Source organism: Mustelus asterias, chromosome 25 (genome assembly GCF_964213995.1).
Source record: "Mustelus asterias chromosome 25, sMusAst1.hap1.1, whole genome shotgun sequence".
In the NCBI taxonomy this organism is placed as follows: Eukaryota; Metazoa; Chordata; class Chondrichthyes; order Carcharhiniformes; family Triakidae; genus Mustelus; species Mustelus asterias.
In genome coordinates, this window is record NC_135825.1 from 41,863,327 (window position 1) to 41,889,285 (window position 25,959).

Consider the following 25,959-nt stretch of genomic DNA (forward strand, 5'->3'; position numbering starts at 1 on the left):
GGGTTTTTTTTGGGGGGGGGCTGGGCTTTGGAGCAGTGCTTTCTCTGGGGTGGAGGTTTTTGGGGGTGGGTTTTTTAGGGGCTGGCCTTTGGAGGAATGGTTTCTCTATGGTGGGGGTTTTTGGGGGTGGGCTTTTGAGGAGTGGGATTTTTGGGGGGTGGGCTTTGGAGGAGTGGTTTCTCTGGGGTGGGGGTTTTACGAGGGCTGGGCTTTGGATGAATGCTTTCTCTGGGGTGAGGGTTTGGAGGAGTGCTTTCTCTGGGGTGAGGGTATAGGAGGAGTGGTTTTGGGGGGTGGGATTTTGATGAGTGGTTTCTCTGGCTGGGGGTTTGTGAAGGGGTTGGGGGATTTGGAGGAGTGGTTTCTCGGGGGCGGGGGTTTTGGGGCAAAGGGATGTTGCTTCTCTCGAATCTCTTACTCCCCGGCTGTCCTCTCCCCGGGGCGGGGCTGCCGGTGAGAATCAGCTCGCAGCCCGGAAACAGCGAGCGGACAGCGGGGTAGAGACAGGTGAGAGGTCCCGTGGCCGGAGGGGACCCGTGGTCGGGAGTGTGGGTCCGGGCTGGGATCGCTCCCGCACCCCCCGCCACTTCGTTCTGTGTCAGTATCCGTGCTGTTCAGTGTGCGGTTTCAGTGTGTTCTGTGTGTGGTTTCAGTGTGCTGTGTGTGTGTGCGGTTTCAGTGTGCTCTGTGTGTGCGGTTTCAGTGTGCTCTGTGTGTGCGGTTTCAGTGTGCTCTGTGTGTGCGGTTTCAGTGTGCTGTGTGTGTGTGCGGTTTCAGTGTGCTGTGTGTGTGTGCGGTTTCAGTGTGCTCTGTGTGTGTGTGTGTGCGGTTTCAGTGTGCTCTGTGTGTGTGTGTGTGGTTTCAGTGTGTTCTGTGTGTGCGGTTTCAGTGTGCTCTGTGTGTGTGTGTGCGGTTTCAGTGTGCTGTGTGTGTGTGTGTGTGCGGTTTCAGTGTGCTCTGTGTGTGTGTGCGGTTTCAGTGTGCTCTGTGTGTGCGGTTTCAGTGTGCTCTGTGTGTGTGTGCGGTTTCAGTGTGCTCTGTGTGTGCGGTTTCAGTGTGCTCTGTGTGCTGTGTGTGCGGTTTCAGTGTGCTCTGTGTGTGCGGTTTCAGTGTGCTCTGTGTGTGTGTGTGCGGTTTCAGTGTGCTCTGTGTGTGCGGTTTCAGTGTGCTCTGTGTGTGCGGTTTCAGTGTGCTCTGTGTGTGCGGTTTCAGTGTGCTCTGTGTGTGCGGTTTCAGTGTGCTCTGTGTGTGTGTGCGGTTTCAGTGTGCTCTGTGTGTGCGGTTTCAGTGTGCTCTGTGTGTGCGGTTTCAGTGTGCTGTGTGCGGTTTCAGTGTGCTCTGTGTGTGTGTGTGCGGTTTCAGTGTGCTGTGTGTGTGTGCGGTTTCAGTGTGCTCTGTGTGTGCGGTTTCAGTGTGCTGTGTGTGTGTGCGGTTTCAGTGTGCTCTGTGTGTGTGTGTGTGGTTTCAGTGTGTTCTGTGTGTGCGGTTTCAGTGTGCTCTGTGTGTGTGTGTGCGGTTTCAGTGTGCTGTGTGTGTGTGTGTGCGGTTTCAGTGTGCTCTGTGTGTGTGTGCGGTTTCAGTGTGCTCTGTGTGTGCGGTTTCAGTGTGCTCTGTGTGTGTGTGCGGTTTCAGTGTGCTCTGTGTGTGCGGTTTCAGTGTGCTCTGTGTGCTGTGTGTGCGGTTTCAGTGTGCTCTGTGTGTGCGGTTTCAGTGTGCTCTGTGTGTGTGTGTGCGGTTTCAGTGTGCTCTGTGTGTGCGGTTTCAGTGTGCTCTGTGTGTGCGGTTTCAGTGTGCTGTGTGTGTGTGCGGTTTCAGTGTGCTGTGTGTGTGTGCGGTTTCAGTGTGCTCTGTGTGTGTGTGTGTGCGGTTTCAGTGTGCTCTGTGTGTGTGTGTGTGGTTTCAGTGTGTTCTGTGTGTGCGGTTTCAGTGTGCTCTGTGTGTGTGTGTGCGGTTTCAGTGTGCTGTGTGTGTGTGTGTGCGGTTTCAGTGTGCTCTGTGTGTGTGTGCGGTTTCAGTGTGCTCTGTGTGTGCGGTTTCAGTGTGCTCTGTGTGTGTGTGCGGTTTCAGTGTGCTCTGTGTGTGCGGTTTCAGTGTGCTCTGTGTGCTGTGTGTGCGGTTTCAGTGTGCTCTGTGTGTGCGGTTTCAGTGTGCTCTGTGTGTGCGGGTGCGGTTTCAGTGTGCTCTGTGTGTGCGGTTTCAGTGTGCTCTGTGTGTGCGGTTTCAGTGTGCTCTGTGTGTGTGTGCGGTTTCAGTGTGCTCTGTGTGTGTGTGCGGTTTCAGTGTGCTCTGTGTGTGCGGTTTCAGTGTGCTCTGTGTGTGCGGTTTCAGTGTGCTGTGTGTGTGTGCGGTTTCAGTGTGCTGTGTGCGGTTTCAGTGTGCTCTGTGTGTGTGTGTGCGGTTTCAGTGTGCTGTGTGTGTGTGCGGTTTCAGTGTGCTCTGTGTGTGCGGTTTCAGTGTGCTGTGTGTGTGTGCGGTTTCAGTGTGCTCTGTGTGTGTGTGTGTGGTTTCAGTGTGTTCTGTGTGTGCGGTTTCAGTGTGCTCTGTGTGTGTGTGTGCGGTTTCAGTGTGCTGTGTGTGTGTGTGTGCGGTTTCAGTGTGCTCTGTGTGTGTGTGCGGTTTCAGTGTGCTCTGTGTGTGCGGTTTCAGTGTGCTCTGTGTGTGTGTGCGGTTTCAGTGTGCTCTGTGTGTGCGGTTTCAGTGTGCTCTGTGTGCTGTGTGTGCGGTTTCAGTGTGCTCTGTGTGTGCGGTTTCAGTGTGCTCTGTGTGTGTGTGTGCGGTTTCAGTGTGCTCTGTGTGTGCGGTTTCAGTGTGCTCTGTGTGTGCGGTTTCAGTGTGCTCTGTGTGTGTGTGCGGTTTCAGTGTGCTCTGTGTGTGTGCGGTTTCAGTGTGCTCTGTGTGTGCGGTTTCAGTGTGCTCTGTGTGTGCGGTTTCAGTGTGCTCTGTGTGTGTGTGTGCGGTTTCAGTGTGCTCTGTGTGTGTGTGTGCGGTTTCAGTGTGCTCTGTGTGTGTGTGTGCGGTTTCAGTGTGCTGTGTGTGTGTGTGTGTGCGGTTTCAGTGTGCTCTGTGTGTGTGTGCGGTTTCAGTGTGCTCTGTGTGTGCGGTTTCAGTGTGCTCTGTGTGTGTGTGCGGTTTCAGTGTGCTCTGTGTGTGCGGTTTCAGTGTGCTCTGTGTGCTGTGTGTGCGGTTTCAGTGTGCTCTGTGTGTGCGGTTTCAGTGTGCTCTGTGTGTGTGTGTGCGGTTTCAGTGTGCTCTGTGTGTGCGGTTTCAGTGTGCTCTGTGTGTGCGGTTTCAGTGTGCTCTGTGTGTGTGTGCGGTTTCAGTGTGCTCTGTGTGTGTGTGCGGTTTCAGTGTGCTCTGTGTGTGCGGTTTCAGTGTGCTCTGTGTGTGCGGTTTCAGTGTGCTGTGTGTGTGTGCGGTTTCAGTGTGCTGTGTGCGGTTTCAGTGTGCTCTGTGTGTGTGTGTGCGGTTTCAGTGTGCTCTGTGTGTGTGCGGTTTCAGTGTGCTCTGTGTGTGTGTGTGTTGTTTCAGTGTGCTCTGTGTGTGTGTGTGTGGTTTCAGTGTGCTCTGTGTGTGTGTGTGCGGTTTCAGTGTGCTCTGTGTGTGCGGTTTCAGTGTGCTGTGTGCGGTTTCAGTGTGCTCTGTGTGTGTGTGTGCGGTTTCAGTGTGCTCTGTGTGTGTGCGGTTTCAGTGTGCTCTGTGTGTGTGTGTGTGGTTTCAGTGTGCTCTGTGTGTGTGTGTGTGGTTTCAGTGTGCTCTGTGTGTGTGTGTGTGGTTTCAGTGTGCTCTGTGTGTGTGTGTGCGGTTTCAGTGTGCTCTGTGTGTGTGTGTGTGGTTTCAGTGTGCTCTGTGTGTGTGTGTGTGGTTTCAGTGTGCTCTGTGTGTGTGTGCGGTTTCAGTATCAATGCTGTTTGTTTTCTTGTAGGAAGCAGCGGCACAATGAGCGAGTTCACTTCAGCTTTCCGGAGGAGCTTCAGGCGCCTCACGTGGCATGGGGGGCGTCCCAGGGCACGAGGCAAGGGCACTGAGAAAGGTTAGTAAGAGTCTGAACACTCAGCAGGAATGAATGTCATAGAGGTTTATAGCATGGAAACAGGCCCTTCGTTCCAACTTGTCCATGCCGCCCTTTACCACTAAGACCCAATTGCCTGTGTTTGGCCCATACCCCTCTCTACCATCTTGCTCATGTAACTGTCTAAACGCTTATTAAAGGACAAAATTGTACTCGCCCCTACTACTACCGCTGGCAGCTTGTTCCAGACGCTCCCCTCTGTGTGAAACAATTGCCCCTCTGGACCCTTTTGTATCTTTCCCCTCTCACCTTAAAACTATGCCCTCTAGTTTTAGACTCCCCTACCTTTGGGAAAAGATGTTGATTATCTACTTTATCTATGCCCCTCATTATTTTATAGATCTCTATAAGATCACCCCAACCTCCTATGCTCCAGAGAAAAAAGTCCCAGTCTATCCAGCCTCTCCTCATAACTCAAACCATCAAGTCCTGGTAGCATCCTAGTAAATCTTTTCTGCACTCTTTCTAGTTTTGTAACATCCTTTCTATAATAGAGTGACCAGAATTGTACACAGTATTCCAAATGTGGCCTTAACAACAACTTCAGTAAGGTGTCCCAACTTCTGTATTCAATGTTCTGACCAATGAAACCAAGCATGCTGAATGCCTTCTTCACCACTCTGTCCACCTGTGACTCCACTTTCAAGGAGCTATGAACCTGTACCTCTCGATCTCTCTTTTCTATAACTCTTTCCAACGCCCTACCATTAACTGAGTAAGTCCTGCCCTGGTTCAATCTACCTCGCATTTATCTAAATTAAACTCCATCTGCCATTCGTCAGCCCACTGGCCCAATTGATCAAGATCCATTGCAATCCGAGATAGCTTTCTTCACTGTCCACTATGCCACCAATCTTGGTGTCATTTGCAAACTTACTAACTATGCCTCCTCTATTCCCATCCAAATCATTAATATAAATGACAAATAACAGTGGGCCCAGCACTGATCCCTGAGGTACACCGTTGGTCACAGGCCTCCAGTTTGAAAAACAACCCTTTACAACCACCCTCTGTCTACTGTCATCAAACCAATTTTGTATCCAATTGGCTACCTCACCCTGGATCCCGTGAGATTTAACCTTATGAAACAACCCACGATGCAGTACCTTGTCAAACGCCTTGCCAAAATTGATGAGAACAACATCAACTGCACTGCCCTCATCTACCTTCTTGGTTACCCCTTCAAAAAACTCAATCAAATTTGTGGACATGATTTTCCACTCTCAAAGCCATGATGACTGTCCCTAATCAGTCCTTGCCTCCCTAAATGCCTGTAGACCCTGTCTTTCAGAATACCTTCTAACAACTTACCCACTACAGATGTGAGGCTCACTGTAGTTCCCAAACTTTTCCCTGCAGCCCTTTTTAAACAAAGGCACAATGTTTGCCACCCTCCAATCTTCAGGCACCTCACCTGTGACTGTCGACGATTCAGATATCATTGCTCGGGGATCCGCAATTTCCTCCCTAGCCTCCCACAATATCCTGGCGGAGTGGGGTGGAAGTGAGAGGTCGGTGGGGTGGGAATGAGTGGGGAGTGGGCAGTCAGTGAGGTGATGTATTGAGTAGGATTGGACAGTCTGACGCAGTATGGAATGGCGTATGGATTGGAATTGAATAGGATGGGGTTATGCTTTGTGTGGTTTGGAGAGCAGGTTGAGAGGATTGACTGATGGCAGATCTGTGCTCGAATGGATTGGATTGAGTCATAAGCAGAGTTTAATATCCACCCTTGCGAATGGACAGGAGGCAGGTGGTGGCTGTCTAATGGGGCAGGAAGGGCAGGCTGTGCAGCATGTTACATTCCTGGCTCCACCATCGAGGCAGTAAGGGTCATAGAAACATAGAAACCCTACAGTACAGAAAGAGGCCATTCGGCCCATCGAGTCTGCACCGACCACAAACCCACCCAGGCCCTACCCCCATATCCCTACATATTTTACCCACTAATCCCTCTAACCTACGCATCTCAGGACACTAAGGGGCAATTTCTTTTTAGCCTGGCCAATCAACCTCACCTGCACATCTTTCGACTGTGGGAGGAAACCGGAGCACCCGGAGGAAACCCACGCAGACACGAGGAGAATGTGCAAACTCCACACAGACAGTGACCCAAGCCGGGAATCGAACCCAGATCCCTGGAGCTGTGAAGCAGCAGTGCTAACCACTGTGCTACCGGGTCGATCAAGGATGTCTGTCTACCCAGAGACTAGTTGAAACCCCCTAAAGTGGCTACTAAAGGTTTTTATCTCATCGTCACTGGTATTCAATCAGCAGTGAATAGGGCCACATCACGTAGATAAGCCACAGGTTAAACCCCGGCAGATATGGTCTACTGGGACTTTGTGGTACCTCCTGCTCAAGCAGCCTTTGTCCAGTGGAGGGACATGTTAGTGGAAAGGGCTGCCTCTCTCAAGGAGGCATCTCTTGGCCCCTCACTCCATGTCCCCTCCATTGCCAGGTCCAAGCCTGCTGGGAAATCCCACTCCATTCAGCTGCAGTGAGGGACTCCTAGCGATCACCTTCCTTCCAGAGCCCATTGCAGCTCTGGCAGAGGCAAGAGCTTCCAGTAACACCACAGATACTGGCGAGCTGCCAGGCTCTGGCAACATACTAACATGAAGCACAAGTAGGCCATTCGGCCCCTCGAGCTTGCTCTGTCATTTAATAAGATCATGGCTAATCTGTTTGTGTTTTGATATCTACCCCAATGACCTTTGATTCCCTCGCCTAACTACCTCCGCCTTATAAATATCCAGTGACTGCCTCCTTTGCCTTCTGAGGCAGAGAGTCTGAAATTTGTACAACTCTCAAAAAAACATTCCCCTCGTCTCTGTCCCAGAAGGGCAACTTCCAATGTTAAAACACCAGCTCCAGACTCGGCCACCTTGTCGGTATTGTTCAGGATTTTATACTTCAATCAAGTCACCCTTCACTCTGCTAAACTCCAGTGAAAACAAGTCCAACCTACCTTCATAAAACAGCCCATTCATTCCAGGTAGCAATCTAGTAAACCTCCTCTGAAGCACCTCCAATACATCCAATAAGGTGAGCAAAAGTGCACACAGTATTTGAGATGTGGTCTCACTAATACCCAATATAACTAAACCATTACATCCTTTTATGTTCAATTCTTCTCTTAATAAAGGCTAGCATTGCATTAGCCTCCTTGCTTACATGCTGCACCTTCATAATAACTTCTTGTGCGTCATGTTTGAGAACACCTAGATCCCTCTGCATCCCTTCGCAGGAAGGTTATTAGCAATTGTAAACAAGCTTTTCTTCAAACTCCCCCAGCATCACTCCTCCAAAAACCTTAAATCTGTGTTCCCTAATCCCTGCACCAATGGAAAAGCTTTCCTTTGTTACATTATCTACAGGTGTGTATAATCTTGTGCACCTCGATTGAATCACCCTCAGTCTCAGGTGCTACAAGGGGAACAACCCCAGCTTCTCCACTCTCGCCTTGTAATTAATATCCCTCATCCCGGGAACCATTCTGGTAAATCTCTCTCCGTATCTTTCCTAAAGTATGGTGGCCAGAATTGGACTCAATTCTCCAGTTGTAGCCTCAGCAGAGCTGTGGAAAGGTGTAGCATAACATTCCTACTTTGGTCCTCTATCTCTTTATGAAACATGTGCTCTGCTAACCATTCTGTCAATGTCCTGCTACCTTCAAAGATTAATACCAAATGCGCCCCCAGCTCCTTCAGCCTGCATACTTGTTCGAACTGTGCAATTAACTGTACCTCTACACTCTCTGAATGTCTTGGACATTGGCAAATTTTTACTCTGTTTTCCAATGATACCAAACTTGAAGGATTGGCACTGGGGATGATACAAACTACTCCAGGCCACACGTGCGAGCAGAATGGGTTCCAATCCAGGAAATGTGAAGTGATGCATTTTGACAGAAGGGATAGGGAGAGACTCGGGTAAAAGAGTTGGATAATGGGACTGATTGGATTGCTCTGCAGAGAACTGGGATAGTCTTAATAGGCTGAGTGGCCTCCTCGTGTCCTAACGACTGTGGCTTTGGTTCAATGTCTCAGCTGAAAGACAGCACCCCTGGCAGTGCAGCTGACCCTCAGTACTGCACTACAATGCCAAGTTTCTTTGAAGCATGCCATGAACCCATGACCTTTTGACTGAGGCGGGTATGCTAACCAGTGACCGAGAGTGAGACCCAGGAGCCAATGAGAAGCGAAGACCCTTACCCCGGTCATACTGGTGTGGCTGTGTAAGATATTCAGGGCTCCTGCACTGAGCTGGAGCTCAGGGAGCCTCACCCCCACACCATATACTGGCCTGTGTCCAAAGTGCACATGTTGCTATGCAGCTGTGAGAGTGGAAAGTCCCAGAGATTCTGTAACTAGGAATGGCATTGCTGGGAACATCCTTATTTATGGCTGTGGAATGGAAGATGCCAGAATATAGAAGTTGCTATAGCAACCTGATATTTTCCAGGAATGTGACGTCACTATTCCAACATGAGTTTTCTTGACCTTTTCTTGGCTGTGACTCAGTGCAGAGTGCAGATATCTATATATAGCCCAGTAACAACTCTCAGCCACTCCTGGCCAATAGAGTTTGGATAGACTCAATAAAGAGAAACAGTTTACATTGCAGGAGGGGTAACCCGAGGGATAAAGATCCTGAGGGGCTGAGGGAGAATTTCCGTTCACGTGCCAGGTTGTTCTGATCTGAGTACACAGCCCTGAGGGTGATGAAGCAGATTTTTAAAAAAAAGACAAGACAGAAATTTGATTTATACAGCCTTTCATGACTTCCTGATGTTCCAGAATGCTCCACAGTAGATTTGAAATGTTGAAGCCACTGTTATAATTTAGGAAACACAAGAACCAGTTAGTGTACAGTGAGATCCCACACATAAATAATGACTGATCATTTATGTAATAACTCAAGGTGATGTGGCTAGTAACAAACAAAAGGATTTACTGATGAGAAGGACTATATACAATGAAGGGTTTAACAGCAAATCTGTACAGGTTAACTCCTAACAACTCCCTGACTCCAACTGAAACCTTCCAATCCCTGGAATGCTCGCCCTATCTCCCGATTGGCCCAGGTTCATGCGCTTGTGCTCCATTGGCTCCAGTCCGGTCATGTGGCTGTGAAGGATCGCCCATTAAAGGGGCCACGCTACCACACTCCATCCCCCCTCAAACTTCTTGGACTACCTGTGATGAAACAAAAAGTAAAACAGGTAACACATCGGCAGAGAAACAACAAATATTACAGAAGGGAAAGACAGTTGATAATGTCAGCTGGTCTGGAAACTTCTGGACCCTTGCGGAATGCCGCAACTCTGTCAGGTGTTCCTCAGCAGCTGACGACACAGGATACACTGACAGAGTGAGCGTGCTAACCACCTCTGGCGCGAGGCCCTGGCCGCCCCCTTCCGCTGCCTCAGATACCGAAGACAGAGGCAGCCTTTTCTCCACCGCGAGCATCGGAATCTCTCGTTCAGAGGCTGCTCCATCCGTACTGGATGCGGGGCCAACTTCTGGAACTGGCTGTACTCACCTGCGTAAGTGGTCGGTGTGGTTCTTTACTCGACGTCCCTGTGCCTCCACCATGAATAAGACTGAGCCTGTCCTCTCCACAATTCTCCCCAGCACCCAGGCAGCTCTGCTGCCAAAGGTCTGTGCCGACACCAGGTCGTCCACATGAAACAATCTATCCTCTTTCTGAGAGTCATGGTGTTCTTTGAGAGGCTTGCCTGGTCTCCAAACTCCCCGACAAATTTGGGAACACTCAACAGGGATGCAGGTACTGACCAGTCGGCAACTCTGCAGACGTGACCCCAGCGGTGGCGTGAGACGTAGTGATGTGGGACATCAATCACAATGGGCTATGAGTCTGCTTCTTCATGGAAACCTTGAACGTTTGCACGGCTCATTCTGCCAACCTATTTGAGGCAGGATGGTCGGGAGCTGGCCTGATGTGACGAATGCCGTTAGACTTGACAAAAGTCTGAAATTAGTTTACCGTGAATACCGTTCCGTTGTCTGATACTAACACTTTTTGGAAAAACCGTGGATCATGAAGATCTGCCTCAGTTTCTCAATTGTTCATGTCGCTGTGATGGATCTCATGAGCTGAATGTCCAGCCACTTGGAATGGGCATCGACTCGGATTGGGAACATGTGCTCCAGAAAAGGCCCAGCAAAATCTACATGAATCCATGAGCACGGATGGCCCGGACACGCCCAGGTTCACTGGTGGTGGTAACATTTGCAGAGTCTGACAGCTTTCACACTGCCCAACCATTTGTTCAATGTCTCTGTCAACGCCAAGCCACCCGACACAGCTTCTAGCCAACACTTTCATTCTGCTCTGGCCAGGATGGGCATTGTGTAACACTTGGAGTAGGAGCCTGGGAGTGGAACCACGACATGGACCTCCCACCATAGTCTCCCATCTTATCTCATCCCTGCATTACAAATACGACTTCATTTGCTCTGCCTTGTCTAAGTGCCACCCTGTCAGTGCCATTTTCTTGACCTTTGACAGCAATGGGTCCGTAACTGTCCACTATTTAATGTGGGCTGCTGAGACAGGCAGGGTGTCCAAGAGATGCAGAACCAGTACTATCTCCTGTGGAACAGCCGGTGACTCTATGGTCTATGGCAGTGGGAGGTGACCAAGTGCACCTACATTTGAGATCTGTGTTCCTGGCCTGTACTGGAATGTGTAACTGTTTGCTGCCAGCAGCAAGGTCCATCTCTGCACCCTGGTTGAGACAATAGGCGGCATTGACTTATCCTCACAGAAAAGCCCCAACAATCGCTCATAGAACATAGAACATTACAGCGCAGTACAGGCCCTTCGGCCCTCAATGTTACGCCGACCAGTGAAACCAATCTAAAGCCCATTTAACCTGCACTATTCCAATATCATCCATGTGTTTATCCGATGACCATTTAAATGCTCTTAATGTTGGCGAGTCCACTACTGTTGCAGGCAGGGCATTCCACGCCCTTACTACTCTCTGAGTAAAGAACCTACCTCTAACATCTGTCCTATATCTCTCACCCCTCAATTTAAAGCTATGTCCCCTCGTGCTAGCTATCACCATCCGAGGAAGAAGGCTCTCACTATCCACCCTATCTAATCCTCTGATCGTCTTGTATGCCTCAAGGGTAAGCGTTCTCCAAGGGCGGCCTTCGCGACACACGACGGCGCAGAGTCGCTGAGCCGAAACTGATAGCCAAGTTCCGCACACACGAGGACGGCCTCAACCGGGATATTGGGTTCATGTCCCACTATTTGTAACCCCCACAGAGTTTCACTGGCTGTCTTGTCTGGAGACAATACACATCTTTTTAGCCTGTCTTGATGCTCTCTCCACTCATGTTGTTTTGTTTCTTAAAGACTTGATTAGTTGTAAGTATTCGCATTCCAACCATTATTCATGTAAATTGAGTTTGTGTCTTTATATGCTCTGTTTGTGAACAGAATTCCCACTCACCTGAAGAAGGGGCTTGCAGCTCCGAAAGCTTGTGTGGCTTTTGCTACCAAATAAACCTGTTGGACTTTAATCTGGTGTTGTTAAACTTCTTACTGTGTTTACCCCAGTCCAATGCCGGCATCTCCACATCATGGTAATGGAAGGTCAGGGGTTACAGTGATCTTTAACTAAATTGACTAGCTGGTCGAAGGTTTTTGTGTCTGGAGCTCAGGGCGATGTCAGACTCCTCACAGATTGTAAGTGAGGACCGCATACTGTGAGCAGTGTCACCATCTGCCTCTTCTCAGCTTAATAACACAGTCTCTCGATGTACTGCCCCAACTCTCCGTTGCAGAGTCGGGTGACTCTATCTCCTGAATAACAGCATTTTAAGACAGAGACTTTACCTTTTCTCCTTTAATTCCAAGGGATCACTCTCCTCCACCTATAACTCTACACTGTGGGTTTTCAATGACTGAGCCAGTTTGTCCTCATCGCCAGTGTAATAACTCAAGATGACTCGATGTGGCAAGTAATAAACTGAAGAATTTACTGATTGAGGAGAATATACAGCAAAAGGTTTAACAACACAACAAATGCAGGTCTACTCCTAACAACACCGTGATTCCTACAGCAGACTTCCAACCCTGGGAATGCACGCTCGCACTCCCGGTTGGCCCTATTTCACACTTTTGTTCACCATTAAAGGGACCATGCTACCACAACGGGTCGTTGTTCAGTGTAGCAGAAAGTGGGGAATGAGATAAATGGTGGGATCGCTGCTGGTCACAATTTACAATAACCATTTGGACTTTGAAACAAAAACTCAATTTGTAAATTTGTGGATGAAATTGCAATAAATTACAAGAAGAGATTGCCAATTATTTGCCCGTTCTATATTATCAATAAAGTTCAACACAGATAACTGTGAGCTGGTACATAGAATCCTTACCTAAAGAGAAAATGCTGGAAAATCTCAGCAGCTCTGGCAGCATCTGTGAGGAGAGAAAAGAGCTGATGTTTCGAGTCCAGATAACCCTTTGTCAAAGCTAAAAGGCATAGAGAGTGGGAGATATTTATACTGCAGGGTGAGGGAATGCAAGATGAGTCATAGCCACAGAAATCAGGGGAAGAGACTATTAATGGCAATTCATAGAGAGAATAAAGGGTGTGAATGGCCAACGGCAGAGAAGCTGAAATCAGAGGGTAAACTGTGACAGATAAAGATATTGGGGGGAGGGGGAATGGATGGGAGAGAATTAAAATTTAGGGAAGGTAAGGAAAGAGGGGATAAAGTGGACTCCTACAGTACGGAAGGAGGCCTTTGGCCCATCGAGTCTGCACTGACTCTCCAAAGGAGTATTTTACTCAGGCCTATTCCCTCACCCTATCCCTGTCACTCTGCGCATTTCCCATGGCTAATCCACCTAACCTTACATCTTTGGAGTGTGAGAGGAAGAACAGAGAGGTCACATGAGTTGGAAGGAGCGAGTCTAGGTGGGGTTAGAGGAACGAGGAATGCTCTGTACAAATGCATCAATCACTAAAAGTTAAACCCATGGGTTAGCAAGATCAATCAAAAAAGCACATGCACGAGATTTTACTCCTAGTGGGATAGAACTGAAAATTTGGGAAGTGATTTAAACCTGTAGTGAACTATGGTTAGACCAGACCGAGAGTAGACACTGGAAAGGGTGCAGAGATTTACAAGGATGATATCAGAACTGTATATATCAGGAAAGAATTGACAGGCTGGGTGCTTTAGCCAGAGAATGTGGAACCTGCTATTATAGAGACTGGTTGAGGTGAATAGCATAGATACATTAAGGGAGAACTAGACAAGCATGTGATGGCAAAGGGAACAGAGGCTGACAATGATAGATTCAGATGAGAAAAGGTGGGGGGAAGCTCAAATGGAGCATTGAAAACCAACCTGGGCTGGTCAGCTCGAATGGCCTGCTTCTGTGATAATCTTTCGTAAAAACACACCACCTCGAGGTTCCCCTCCAAGCCACTCACTATTCTGATTTGGAAATATTACACCGTTCCTTCACTGTCGCTGGGTCAAAGTCCTGGAACTCCCACTCTAACAGCACTGTGGGTGTACCTACACCTTAGGGACTGCAGTGGTTCAAGACAGCAAGTTCACCACCACCTTCTGAAGGGCAACAAGGGATGGGCAATAAATGCTGGCCTAGCCAGCGACGTCCATGTCCCATAAACAGATAAAATTGAAATGAAATTGGATGTGTGCTTGACAAGGAGAAAGTGACAGGGTCATGTGAAAGGTCAGGGGAGTGTGACTGGTGGAAGCTTTCAGTGAACCAGCACAGGCATAATGGGCTGAATGGCCTCCTTCTCATAGAATCATAGAAACCCTACAGCACAGAAAGAGGCCATTCGGCCCATTGAGTCTGCACTGACCACAATCCCACCCAGGCCCTACCCCAATATCCCTACATATTTACCCACTAATCCCTCTAACCTACACATCTCAGGACACTAAGGGCAATTTTAGCATGGCCAATCAACCTAACCCGCACATCTTTGGACTGTGGGAGGAAACCGGAGCACCCAGAGGAAACCCACGCAGACACGAGGAGAATGTGCAAACTCTGTAGCTATACTGTCCTGTCATTCTATATGTCAAGCTTTTTACTCAAACTGTTCTTTTTAACTGATGAGTCCAGAGGAGAATAGCTTGTTCAATGTGTCAGATGGGATTTTGGCATTGAGCCGATGAATTTAAATTCTCACACAAAACTCCTGAATAAAGGGAACAGTGTTCTCGGGAGATTATCTTCTCGCGGCAGGAGAGAGGGTGAGAATGCAGTGTAAGGGCTGGGTGGCATCCTGGGTTGGTACTGAAACATCTATCGAGGTTCTCTGGGTAGGTGCAATCCTACAGACTGAGCCCCTGTCTGGCTACTTGTGCTGATGTGAAAGATCTTGCAGCATGATTGAAAGATGAATATGCAAGCTCTCTCTACTGTCCTCGCCTCCAGCTGCATTGGATTAGCTGCTCATTGCCATGTTGCTTTGTGTGGGATCTACCTGTGCACAAACATTTCCTTCAGTGTCCTTCAGATCTTCCTCGTTGGCTGCAATGCACTTGCTCATTGTCAGGTTGTGAGAAGGGTGCTATAGAAATGTAGCTTGAGTGAGTCTGGAGGTCCATGCAGAAGAGGTGCTGCTTGTGTTGGTTATATCAAATACAGCTTCCTTATCTGGACTGGACGCTCTCTGAACATCTCAATGTTTCCTCCTCCTCTCTGCTTGAGGCTGGGACTCGCAGCATTGAGTCTGCCAGGTGCCAACTATCTTGCAGTGCCACAGCCAAATGGCCATTCTTCACATCGGGGGAGGTGACCAGGTTCAATGCCACCCTCACCTGAAATCCACCCCTCAGCTGGTATCATTGGAGAGCCAATAGTGGGTAGCAACCAGGCTCCCTTTTACCCAGCAACAGCTTTGAGGCCAATAATCGTACAGCCGCTGCAGCTGAAACCACTGACCAAGAGTTAGTCCAGAACCTTCCACAGTCTCTCTCTTCGCTTAGAGCTCACATTTTATCCCGAGGTCAGAAACTGTGACTTTAAGTCTTACTCCAGAAATGAATGCATGATCCTGTACTGAGGGCGTGCTGCAGATAAACCATTAAACTGAAGATCGTTTTCCAGGTAGATGTTGAAGACGAGCAGGGAGTTCTCCCCACTGTCCTGGTTAACATAGTGGTTATCACTGCTACCTCACAGCGCCAGGGACCTGGGTTCGATTCCTGCCTTGGGTCACTGTGTGTGCGGAGTTTGCACATTCTCCCCGTGTCTGCATAGATTTCCTCTGGGTGCTCTGGTTTCCTCCCACAGTCTAAAGATGTGTGGGTTAGGTGCATTGGCCATGCCAGATTGTCCCTTAGTGTCCAAAGATGTGTAGGTTAGGGGGATTAGCCAGAGTAAATGAGTGGGGCTATAAGGACAGGATGGGGGCTGGACCTGTGTAAGGTGCTCTGTCAGAGAGTCAGTGCAGACTCGATGGGCTGAATGGTCTCCTTTTGCACTCGAGGGATTCTATGCTGTTTGTTCTTCCTGTGAACAGATTTGCAGCTATATTTCCTGTGGAGAGTGACAGTTGGTGTCTCAGTGTGGGAGTGCTGCTCGGGCTGCAGTAGAGAGTGACAGTTGGTGTCTCAGTGAGGGAGTGTTGCTCGGGCTGCAGTGGAGAGTGACAGTTGGGGAAGTGTGGGGAAGTTTTTTGTTTTTTTTTTGTTTTCTTTTTTTCTTGCTGGTAATGGCTTCAGGGATGGCAGTTCAGGCAGTATGCTGCATCTCCTGTGGGATGTATGTGGTGAGGAAATCCAGTAGTGTTTCAGGAGATTTTAGTTGTAAGAAGTGCATTAGATTGCAGCTTCTGGAGGAGCGTGTAAAGGAGCTGGAGGGGGAGGTAGAGGAACTCCGCATAATTCGGGAGGCGGAGGTGGAAGTTGATAGGAGTTATAGAGAAATAGTAACTCCTAGAAATGAGGCTTGGGTCAATGCCAGGAGGAGGGGTAAGAAGCAATCGGGAAGACAATCCCCTGGGGCGGTTCCCCTCCATAATAGGTTTTCGGTGCTGGAGGCTACAGTTGAGGAGGAATCAACTGAGCATAGAGAGCAGATCTCTGGGGGTGAGCCGAGTGAGAAAGCTCAGGTGGTTAGGGGCTGTAAAAGACTGGGCCTTGTGATTGGGGACTCCACAATTAAGGGGACAGATAGGAGGGTCGGAACTAAAGGTAGGGACTCAGGGTTGGTGTGTTGCCTACCAGGGGCTGGGGTCCGGGATGTGTCTGACAGGGTATTCAGGACTCTTAGGGGGGAGGGAGATAAACCACAAGTTATTGTACATGTGGGGACACACGACATAGGGAGGATAGGGGAAGGGGATATTAGGCAGGGATTTATGGAGTTGGGGTGGAAACTAAAGGCCAAGACTGACAGAGTGGTTATCTCTGGACTCTTGCCTGTACCACGGGATAGTTTAGAGAGGAATAGGGAGAGGGAAGGTTTGAATTCATGGCTGAGGGGATGGTGCAGGAGGGAGGGGTTCAGGTACTTAAGCAATTGGGGCTCGTACTGGGGAAGGTGTGACCTCTATGAGAAGGATGGTCTACACCTTAATCAGAAGGGGACCAATATCCTGGGGGGTAAATTTGCTAAGGCCATGCAGGGAGGTTTAAACTGATTCGGGGGGGGGGAGGGATCCTGAGTAGTGGGGCTGAAAGTGAGGGATGCATGGATGGGGACTGCAATGCACGGCATTGCAGAGGTGGGGTGGAGCAGGGTTTGAAATGTGTATACTTCAATGCCAGGAGTATTCGCAATAAAGTGGGTGAACTTGCAGCGTGGATCAGTACCTGGGACTTCGATGTTGTGGCTATTTCAGAGACATGGATAGAGCAGGGGCAGGAATGGATGCTGCAGGTCCCGGGGTTCAAATGTTTTAGTCGAAGTAGGGAAGGAGGTAGAAGAGGGGGAGGGGTAGCATTATTGGTCAGAGATTGTATCACAGTGTCAGAGAGGAGGTTTGATGAGGACTTATCTGTTGAGGTAGTATGGGCGGAGATTAGAAATAGGAGAGGAGAGGTCACCCTGTTGGGAGTCTTTTATAGACCTCCTAAAAGTTCTAGAGAGGTTGAGGAAAGGATTGCGGAGTCAATCCTGCTTAGGAGTGAAAGTAATAGGGCAATTGTTATGGGGGATTTTAACTTGACTAATATTGACTGGAATTGTTATAGCTCTAGCTCGTTAGAGGGGTCAGTTTTTGTTCAAAGCGTGCAGGAAGGTTTTTTGACTCAGTATGTAGACAGGCCAACTAGAGGTGAGGCTATATTGGATCTGGTGCTGGGAAATGAGCCAGACCAGGTGCTAGACTTGGAAGTTGGTGTGCATTTTGGTGATAGTGACCACAATTCGGTTACGTTCACCTTAGTGATGGAAAGGGATAGGCATGAACCTCGGGCCAGTGGTTTTAGCTGGGGGAAGGGTAATTATGAGGCTATTAGGAGAGAATTAGGAAACATAGGTTGGACTAGGAGATTACAGGGACTGGGAACGTCCGACATGTGGAGTTTTTTCAAGGAGCAGCTACTGCGAGTCTGTGATAGGTATGTCCCTGTCAGGCAAGGAGGAATTGGTAGGGCTAGGGAACCGTGGTGCACCAAAAAAGTTTCTTTGTTGGTTAAAAAGAAAAAGGAGGCTTATGTTCGGATGAGACGTGAGCACTCGGGTAGTGCACTAGAAAGCTTTAGATTGGCTAAGAGGGAGTTGAAGAGCGAGCTTAGAAGGGCTAAAAGGGGACATGAGAAGACTTTGGCGGATAGGGTTAAAGAGAATCCTAAGGCGTTCTATAGGTATGTCAAGAACAGAAGGTTGGTTAGGGCAAGTTTAGGGCCAGTTATAGATGGCAGAGGGAAGTTATGTGTGGAACCGGAGGAGATTGGTGAAGCATTGAACCAATATTTCTCTTCGGTGTTCACGCAAGGGGACATGAATATAGCTGAGGAGGACACTGGGTTGCAAGGGAGTAGAATAGACAGTATTACAGTTGATAAGGAGGATGTGCAGGATATTCTGGAGGGTCTGAAAATAGATAAATCCCCTGGTCCGGATGGGATTTATCCAAGGATTCTCTGGGAGGCAAGAGAAGTGATTGCAGAGCCTCTGGCTCTGATCTTCAGGTCGTCGTTGGCCTCTGGTATAGTACCAGAAGATTGGAGGTTAGCGAATGTTGTCCCATTGTTTAAGAAGGGGAACAGAGACTTCCCCGGGAATTATAGACCGGTGAGTCTCACTTCTGTTGTCGGCAAGATGTTGGAAAAAATTATAAGGGATAGGATTTATAGTTATTTGGAGAGTAATGAATTGATAGGTGATAGTCAGCATGGTTTTGTGGCAGGTAGGTCGTGCCTTACTAACCTTATTGAGTTTTTTGAGAAAGTGACCAAGGAGGTGGATGGGGGCAAGGCAGTGGACATGGTATATATGGATTTTAGTAAGGCGTTTGATAAGGTTCACCATGGTAGGCTTCTGCAGAAAATGCAGATGTATGGGATTGGGGGTGATCTAGGAAATTGGATCAGGAATTGGCTAGCGGATAGGAAACAGAGGGTGGTGGTTGATAGTAAATATTCATCATGGAGTGCGGTTACAAGTGGTGTACCTCAGGGATCTGTTTTGGGGCCACTGCTGTTTGTAATATTTATTAATGATCTGGATGAGGGTATAGTTGGGTGGATTAGCAAATTTGCTGATGACACCAAAGTCGGTGGTGTGGTAGACAGTGAGGAAGGGTGTCGTAGTCTGCAGGAAGACTTAGACAGGTTGCAAAGTTGGGCCGAGAGGTGGCGGATGGAGTTTAATGCGGAGAAGTGTGAGGTAATTCACTTTGGTAGGAATAACAGATGTGTTGAGTATAGGGCTAACGGGAGGACTTTGAATAGTGTGGAGGAGCAGAGGGATCTAGGTGTATGTGTGCATAGATCCCTGAAAGTTGGGAATCAAGTAGATAAGGTTGTTAAGAAGGCATATGGTGTCTTGGCGTTTATTGGTAGGGGGATTGAATTTAGGAGTCGTAGCGTTATGTTGCAACTGTACACAACTCTGGTGCGGCCGCACTTGGAGTACTGTGTGCAGTTCTGGTCCCCACATTACAGGAAGGATGTGGAGGCTTTGGAGAGGGTGCAGAGGAGGTTTACCAGGATGTTGCCTGGTATGGAGGGGAGATCCTATGAGGAGAGGCTGAGGGATTTGGGATTGTTTTCGCTGGAAAGGCGGCGGCTAAGAGGGGATCTTATTGAAACATATAAGATGATTAGAGGTTTAGATAGGGTGGATAGTGATAGCCTTTTTCCTCTGATGGAGAAATCCAGCACGAGGGGGCATGGCTTTAAATTGAGGGGGGGTAGTTATAGAACCGATGTCAGGGGTAGGTTCTTTACCCAGAGGGTGGTGAGGGATTGGAATGCCCTGCCAGCATCAGTAGTAAATGCGCCTAGTTTGGGGGCGTTTAAGAGATCCGTAGATAGGTTCATGGACGAAAAGAAATTGGTTTAGGTTGGAGGGTCACAGTTTTTTTTTTTAACTGGTCGGTGCAACATCGTGGGCCGAAGGGCCTGTTCTGCGCTGTAATGTTCTATGTTCTATGTTCTATGTATATAAACATCGCCCATGCATTGTAAGGATGTCATTGGTTGTAAAGCACTTTGGAAAGTCCTATGGTTGTGAAAGGTGTTCTAATGTAGCAATACAAATATTTTGCTTTCTGTTCTTGATCTGTGAGACTCGCATAAGGTGTGATCATTGATGAAAGAGATATTTGCGGAACTCCCAAAACTGTTTGTGAAATGGAGATAAAAAACTCCACCTCAACAATACTTCCCCGAATAATCTCAACACTGCCAGGGAACTGGCAAAGCAGAAAGGAAAGTTCCACCAGCTTGCAGCATTCTTTCCTTTGATTCAAGCAATAACTTGCACTTTAACACAGTAAACTTCCCCAAGTGCCCAAAGAAAGATATTTAAACACATTTTGACACCAAGAAACAAAATAAGATAGTAGGAAAGATAGTAATGCATTTTGGAAGGTCTAATACTGATAGGAAATATACAGTAAATGGCAGAATTCTTAAGAGTATTGATAGGCAAAGGGATCTGGGTGTACAGGTACACAGGTCACTGAAAGTGGCAATGCAGGTGGAGAAGGTAGTCAAGAAGGCATACGATATGCTTGCCTTCATCGGCCGGGGCATTGAGTTTAAAAATTGGAAAGTCATGTTGCAGCTTTATAGAACCTTAGTTAGGCCGCACTTGGAATATAGTGTTCAATTCTGGTCGCCACACTACCAGAAGGATGTGAAGGCTTTGGAGAGGGTACAGAAAAGATTTACCAGGATATTGCCTAATATGGAGGGCATTAATTATGAGGAGAGGTTGGAGAAACGTGGTTTGTTCTCACTGGAACGACGGAGGTTGAGGGGCGACCTGATAGAAGTCTACAAGATTGAGGGGCATGGACAGAGTGGACAGTCAGAAGCTTTTTCCCAGGGTGGAAGAGTCAATTACTAGGGAGCATAGGTTTAAGGTGCGAGGGGCAAGGTTTAAAGGAGATGTATGAGGCAGATTTTTTTATACAGAGGGTGGTGGGTGCCTGGAACTCGCTGCCGGGGGAGGTAGTGGAAGCGGATACAGTAGTGACTTTTAAGGGTCATCTTGACAAATACATGAATAGGATGGGAATAGAGGGATATGGTCCCCGGAAGGGTAGGGGGTTTTAGTTCGGTCGGGCAGCGTGGTTGGTGCAGGCTTGGAGGGCCGAAGGGCCTCTTCCTGTGCTGTAATTTTCTTTGTTCTTGTTCTTTGAAAGGTGACGGAATACTTTGTCAAAGAGATAAGGGACACCTTCGAACAAGAGAGGGAGGTGAAGCAGCTTAGAAAGAGGCCATCCAGCCTGTCAAGTCTGTGACAACTCTCTTTAGTGCAATCCTGTCAGTTCTATTCACCCACTCTGGCCTCGTAACCCTGCAGATTTATTTCCCTCAAGTGTGCTGGAAATTTCCTTTCCAAAACATTGATCCGCTCTGCTTCCCTCATCATGGTGAGTTCCAGCTCATTACCACTCTCTGTGTAAAAACTCTTCCTCATATCCCTCTGTATCTCGTATCCAAAACCTTAAATCTGTGTTCCCTAATCCCTACACCATCAGCCAATGGGAAAGCTTTCCTTTGTCACCTTATCTACAGGTGTGTGTAATCTTGCTCACCTCGATCAAATCTCCCTCAATCTCTGTTGCTCCAAGAGGAACAACCCCAGCTTCTCCGACCTCACCTTGTAATTAAAATCCCTCATCCCGAGCACCATTCCGGTAAATCTCCCTCTGCAGCCTCACAAGGACCCTCGTTCCTTCCTGAAGTGTGGTGATCAGAGCTGAATGCAATATCTAATTGTGGCTTAACCTGCGTTTTATGAAGTTTCAGGATAATTTCTTTGCTTTTGTACTCAATTATGAACTATATATGAACCCAAATCCGATATTTTGTGAGATTCTCTTGCCTCCCCTCAGCTTGTTAGCCTGTGCGGGAGGTGGTGTGCTGTCTGTGGCAGTGGGATCCTCTGGTCCCGCCGCTGTCAATGGGAATTCCCATGGAAACCACCCCTCTCTGCTGGGAATCCCGTGGCAATGGGTGCGCTGCCAATGGGACCAGAGAATCCAACGGCCAGAGAATTCCGGTCATTATTTGGTAGCTACATCCCAGTATGTCCTGAACCTTCCAACATCGATGCACGTGATCTCTGTCCATACACGCTCATTACGTCTATATAACCTCTCCCTATCCCTTCCCCAAAACTCATCAGTTCACACATTTCTGTATTGAATGTCATCTGTCACTTGTTTTCCCATTCTACTCACCACTGTCGGCTACACCCCCAAATTAGCTACGATTGACAAATTTTGTAATGTTATTGAGTATTACAGTAACCCAGTCAGTTATATATATTGAAGTAGCAGTGATTCTGGGACTGACTCTTGGGGAACACAACTTCCGACCCTCCCCCTGTCTGAGCAAGACCTACTGTTTAGTGTCCTTCCTATCCAAGCTGACATGAGCCCTCCTCCATGGACAGCAATTTTTTTAACCAGCCTTTTTCATGGTATTTTGGCCAAAACCTGAAATCCATCTCAATAACATCCACTACACTCCTCACCAACCTTTCCTTTTATTCTATCAAAGAATTCAGTTTGTGGGGCGGCAGCGTGGTGGCACAGTGGTTAGCACTGCTGCCTCGCAGCGCCAGGGACCCGGGTTCGATTCCTGGCCTGGGTCACTGTCTGTGCGGAGTTTGCACGTTCTCCCCGTGTCTGTGTGGGTTTCCTCCAGGTGCTCTAGTTCCCTTCCTCAGTCCGAAAGACGTGCTGGTTAGATGCATTGGCCGTGTTACATTCTCCCTGAGTGTACCCCGAACAAGTGCCAAAGTGTGGCAACCGGGTGATTTTCACAGTAACTTCATTACGGTGTTAATGTAAGCATACTTGTGACAGTAAATAAACTTTAAATTTAAAACAAATTCATGCTTGCTTTCCCGAGTTAAGTCACAAGGTCTGCTCAACCTCAGCAATACTCGTCCATATTTTCACCAACCAAAGCAGCTTGTCTATGTTTGAGATTGTCCATTTAACACCAAACTCTGCATCCTCTTGCTCTCTCACCCTGTTTTCATTGTGGATACTTGCTGCAACTGACCTAATTCCATCAATTCCAATACGGCTGGGGAGAGAGAGAGATTCCTCTGTTCCAGGTGGGCTGGCTTTGAACTGTGTTTAACAGTTCACTATCTGCTGCAGTTGTATTTGAATATTGAGACTTGCATCGTGGAATCTTAATCTGATCAAAGCCATTGAAAGGCAGCCAGAGTGTGACAGACTGTAGCTGCTCATTTCTGCCTTTGAACTGAGCTGCTAACATCAACTCACAGAGCTTGTTTACTCCTCCTCTCAATTTGTGTATCCCAGTTTCCCAATAGCCTCTTAATCACAGCGTTAAACAAATCAGGGAGGAGCTGCGCTTCCTCGTCAGTGGGAAAACCCCACAGCTCCCTTTGAAAGCAGAGGAACTGGTACAACAAACAATCATTGACTGCAAGAGGCAGCACACAACCTGAGCAAGTAGCTGTCGGGGACCGAGCAGGGTTAGCGAGCAGTGACCCGGAGACGGGGAGGGGACAGGATTACTGACCCTCAGCGATGGAGCAGGACAGGAGGTCACAGAGTGTTGGAGATGGAGTGGGGTTAGGGATTACTGACTTTGAGAGAGGGCAGGAGAGGCACTCACTCAGCCTCAGACATGGAGCAGGACAGCTGATTACTGACAATGTAACCAGGATGCTGAGGTCAACCCGGAGGAGTTTGAGACTGCAAGTCAGAAGCTGTGTATTCTGTATTTCAAAAGCAGGTGTTGAGAGAAGCACTTCAGTTGAAGAAAAGAAGCCAGAACAAGATGTATGCCGATATTCCGCACAGTTCTTCTTTGAATATCTAGTGGTTGTTTCTCTGAAGAAGTCTGGTGCAGCTTACGAGCCTCAGATAACCTACCAATTTCCGAAGGTGAGTGAATACTTTGTTTTAGTGCTTCATTGTGCAAGAAGCTGTCAGTATGTGCGCATCTCATGTGTGTGAGGAAGTAACATATATCATTGAGTAATCCTCTTCGATAATCGGGAACGTTGGCTAAGGCTACTGGGGAGAGTTTAAACTAGATAGGTTGGGGGGAGGGGATCGAGACGAGGTGACTGGGAGCGAGGAAGTTAGCTCGCAAACAGAGAAGGGTTACAGACAGTGCAAGAGGGAAGATGGACGGGGGATAGAGAAGGGGAGAGCTCAGACCAAAGGATTGAGATGTGTTTACTTTAATGCCAGGAGTATAGTGAATAAAGGGGATGAGCTCAGAGCGTGGATCGATGCCTGGAAGTGTGATGTGGTGGCCATTACGGAGACTTGGATGTCTCAGGGATAGGACTGGATACTCCAGGTGCCGGGATTCAGATGTTTCAGGAAGGACAGGGAGGGAGGCAAGAGAGGGGGTGGAATGGCACTGCTGATCAGGGATAGTGTCACAGTTGTAGAGAAGGTGTATGCTGTGGAGGGATTGTCTACAGAGTCTCTGTGGGTGGAAGTTCGGAGTGGGAAGGGGTCGATCACTTTGCTGGGAGTTTTCTATAGGCCACCCAATAGTGACAGAGAGGTGGAGGAGCAGATAGGGAAACAGATCCTGGAGAGTTGCAATAATAGCAGAGTTGTTGTTATGGGAGACTTTAATTTCCCAAACATAGATTGGAATATCCCTAGGGTAAGGAGATTGGATGGGGAGGAGTTCGTTAGGTGTGTTCAGGAGGGTTTCCTGACACAGCATGTGGACAAGCCTACAAGAGGAGAGGCTGTACTTGATCTGATACTGACCAATGAGCCTGGACAGGTGTCAGATCTCTCAGTGGGAGAGCATCTTGGGGATAGCGATCATAACTCTATCTCCTTTAGGCTTGCATTGGAAAAAGAGAGGATCAGGCAAGCTAGGAAAGCGTTTATATGGAGTAAGGGGAAATATGAAGACATAAGGCAGCAAATTAGAGGAGTAAATTGGAAGGAGGTATTCTCGGGGAAATGTACTGAAGAGAGGTGGCAGTTTTTCAAGGAATGTCTTTCTAGGGTTCTACAGGACAATGTTCCGAGCAGACAGGGAGGAGTTGGTAGGTTAAAGGAACCGTGGTGTACGAAAGCTGTGCAGGACCGAGTCGAGAAGAAAAGGAAAGCGTATAAAAGGTTCAGAGAGCTTGGCAAAGCTAGGGATCGAGATGAGTATACGGCTTGTAGGAAGGGACTAAAGAAGGAAATTAGGAGAGCCAGAATGGGTCACAAGAAGGCCTTGGCAAGTAGAATTAAGGAAAACCCTAAGGCGTTCTATAAATATGTGAAAAGTAAAAGGATGAGACGTGAAGGAATAGGGCCGATAAAAGGAGAAGGCGGGAATATCAGTACAGAACCAGTAGAAATGGCAGAGGTGCTTAATGAGTATTTTGCCTCAGTTTTCAGAGAGGAGAAGGATATGGGTGGATGTACTGTGGGCTTGCGGTGGACTGAAAATATTGAGTATGTGGACTTTAAGAAAGAGGTTGTGCTGGAATCTTTGAATGGCATCAAGATAGATAAGTCACCGGGTCCGGATGGGATGTACCCCAGGTTACTGTGGGAGGCGAGGGAAGAAATTGCAGAGCCTCTGGCGATGATCTTTGCGTCATCGATGGAGACGGGAGAGGTGCCAGAGGATTGGAGGATTGTGGATGTGGTTCCTATTTTCAAGAAGGGGAATAGGGATAGCCCAGGAAATTACCGACCGGTGAGTCTAACCTCAGTGGTTGGTAAGCTGATGGAGAAGATCCTGAGGGATAAGATTTATGAGCATTTAGAGAGGTTTAGTATGCTTAAGAATACTCAGCATGGCTTTGTCAAGGGCAGATCGTGCCTTACGAGCCTGGTGGAGTTCTTCGAAAATGTGACTAAACACATTGACGAAGGGAAAGTGGTAGATGTGGTTTATATGGATTTTAGCAAGGCGTTCGATAAGGTCCCCCATGCAAGGCTTCTAGAAAAAGTGAGAGGGCATGGGATCCAAGGGGCTGCTGCCCTGTGGATCCAGAACTGGTTGCCCAAAGGAGGTGGAGAGTGGGTATAGATGGGTCTTTTTCTAATTGGATGTCGGTCACCAGTGGTGTGCCCCAGGGATCTGTTCTGGGACCCTTGCTGTTTGTCATTTTCATAAATGACCTGGATGCGGAAGTGGAGGGATGGGTTGGTAAGTTTGCCGACGACACGAAGGTTGGTGGGTTTGTGGATA

At 48.2% G+C, this 25,959-nt stretch overlaps 1 protein-coding gene across 9 annotated transcripts in view; it reads left to right on the forward strand.

Annotated features, from left to right (window-relative positions):
- Positions 1-25,959, forward strand: part of dennd2da (DENN/MADD domain containing 2Da) — a 155,584-nt gene that overhangs the window by 44,178 nt on the left and 85,447 nt on the right. For 3 of the 9 annotated variants that reach the window (XR_013500924.1, XM_078242352.1, XM_078242348.1), the window contains exons 2-3: positions 3,923-4,030; positions 23,521-23,675. Coding sequence is in view for 7 of the 9 variants with exons in the window: in XM_078242348.1 (XP_078098474.1) it covers positions 3,923-4,030; positions 23,521-23,675 (263 nt within the window). In the remaining 2 variants the exon portion in view is untranslated. Of the gene's footprint in view, positions 1-402; positions 598-3,834; positions 4,031-23,520; positions 23,676-25,959 lie in introns of those variants that run through there. The other 6 variants (XR_013500925.1, XM_078242349.1, XM_078242353.1 and 3 more) reach the window with 5 other exon arrangements.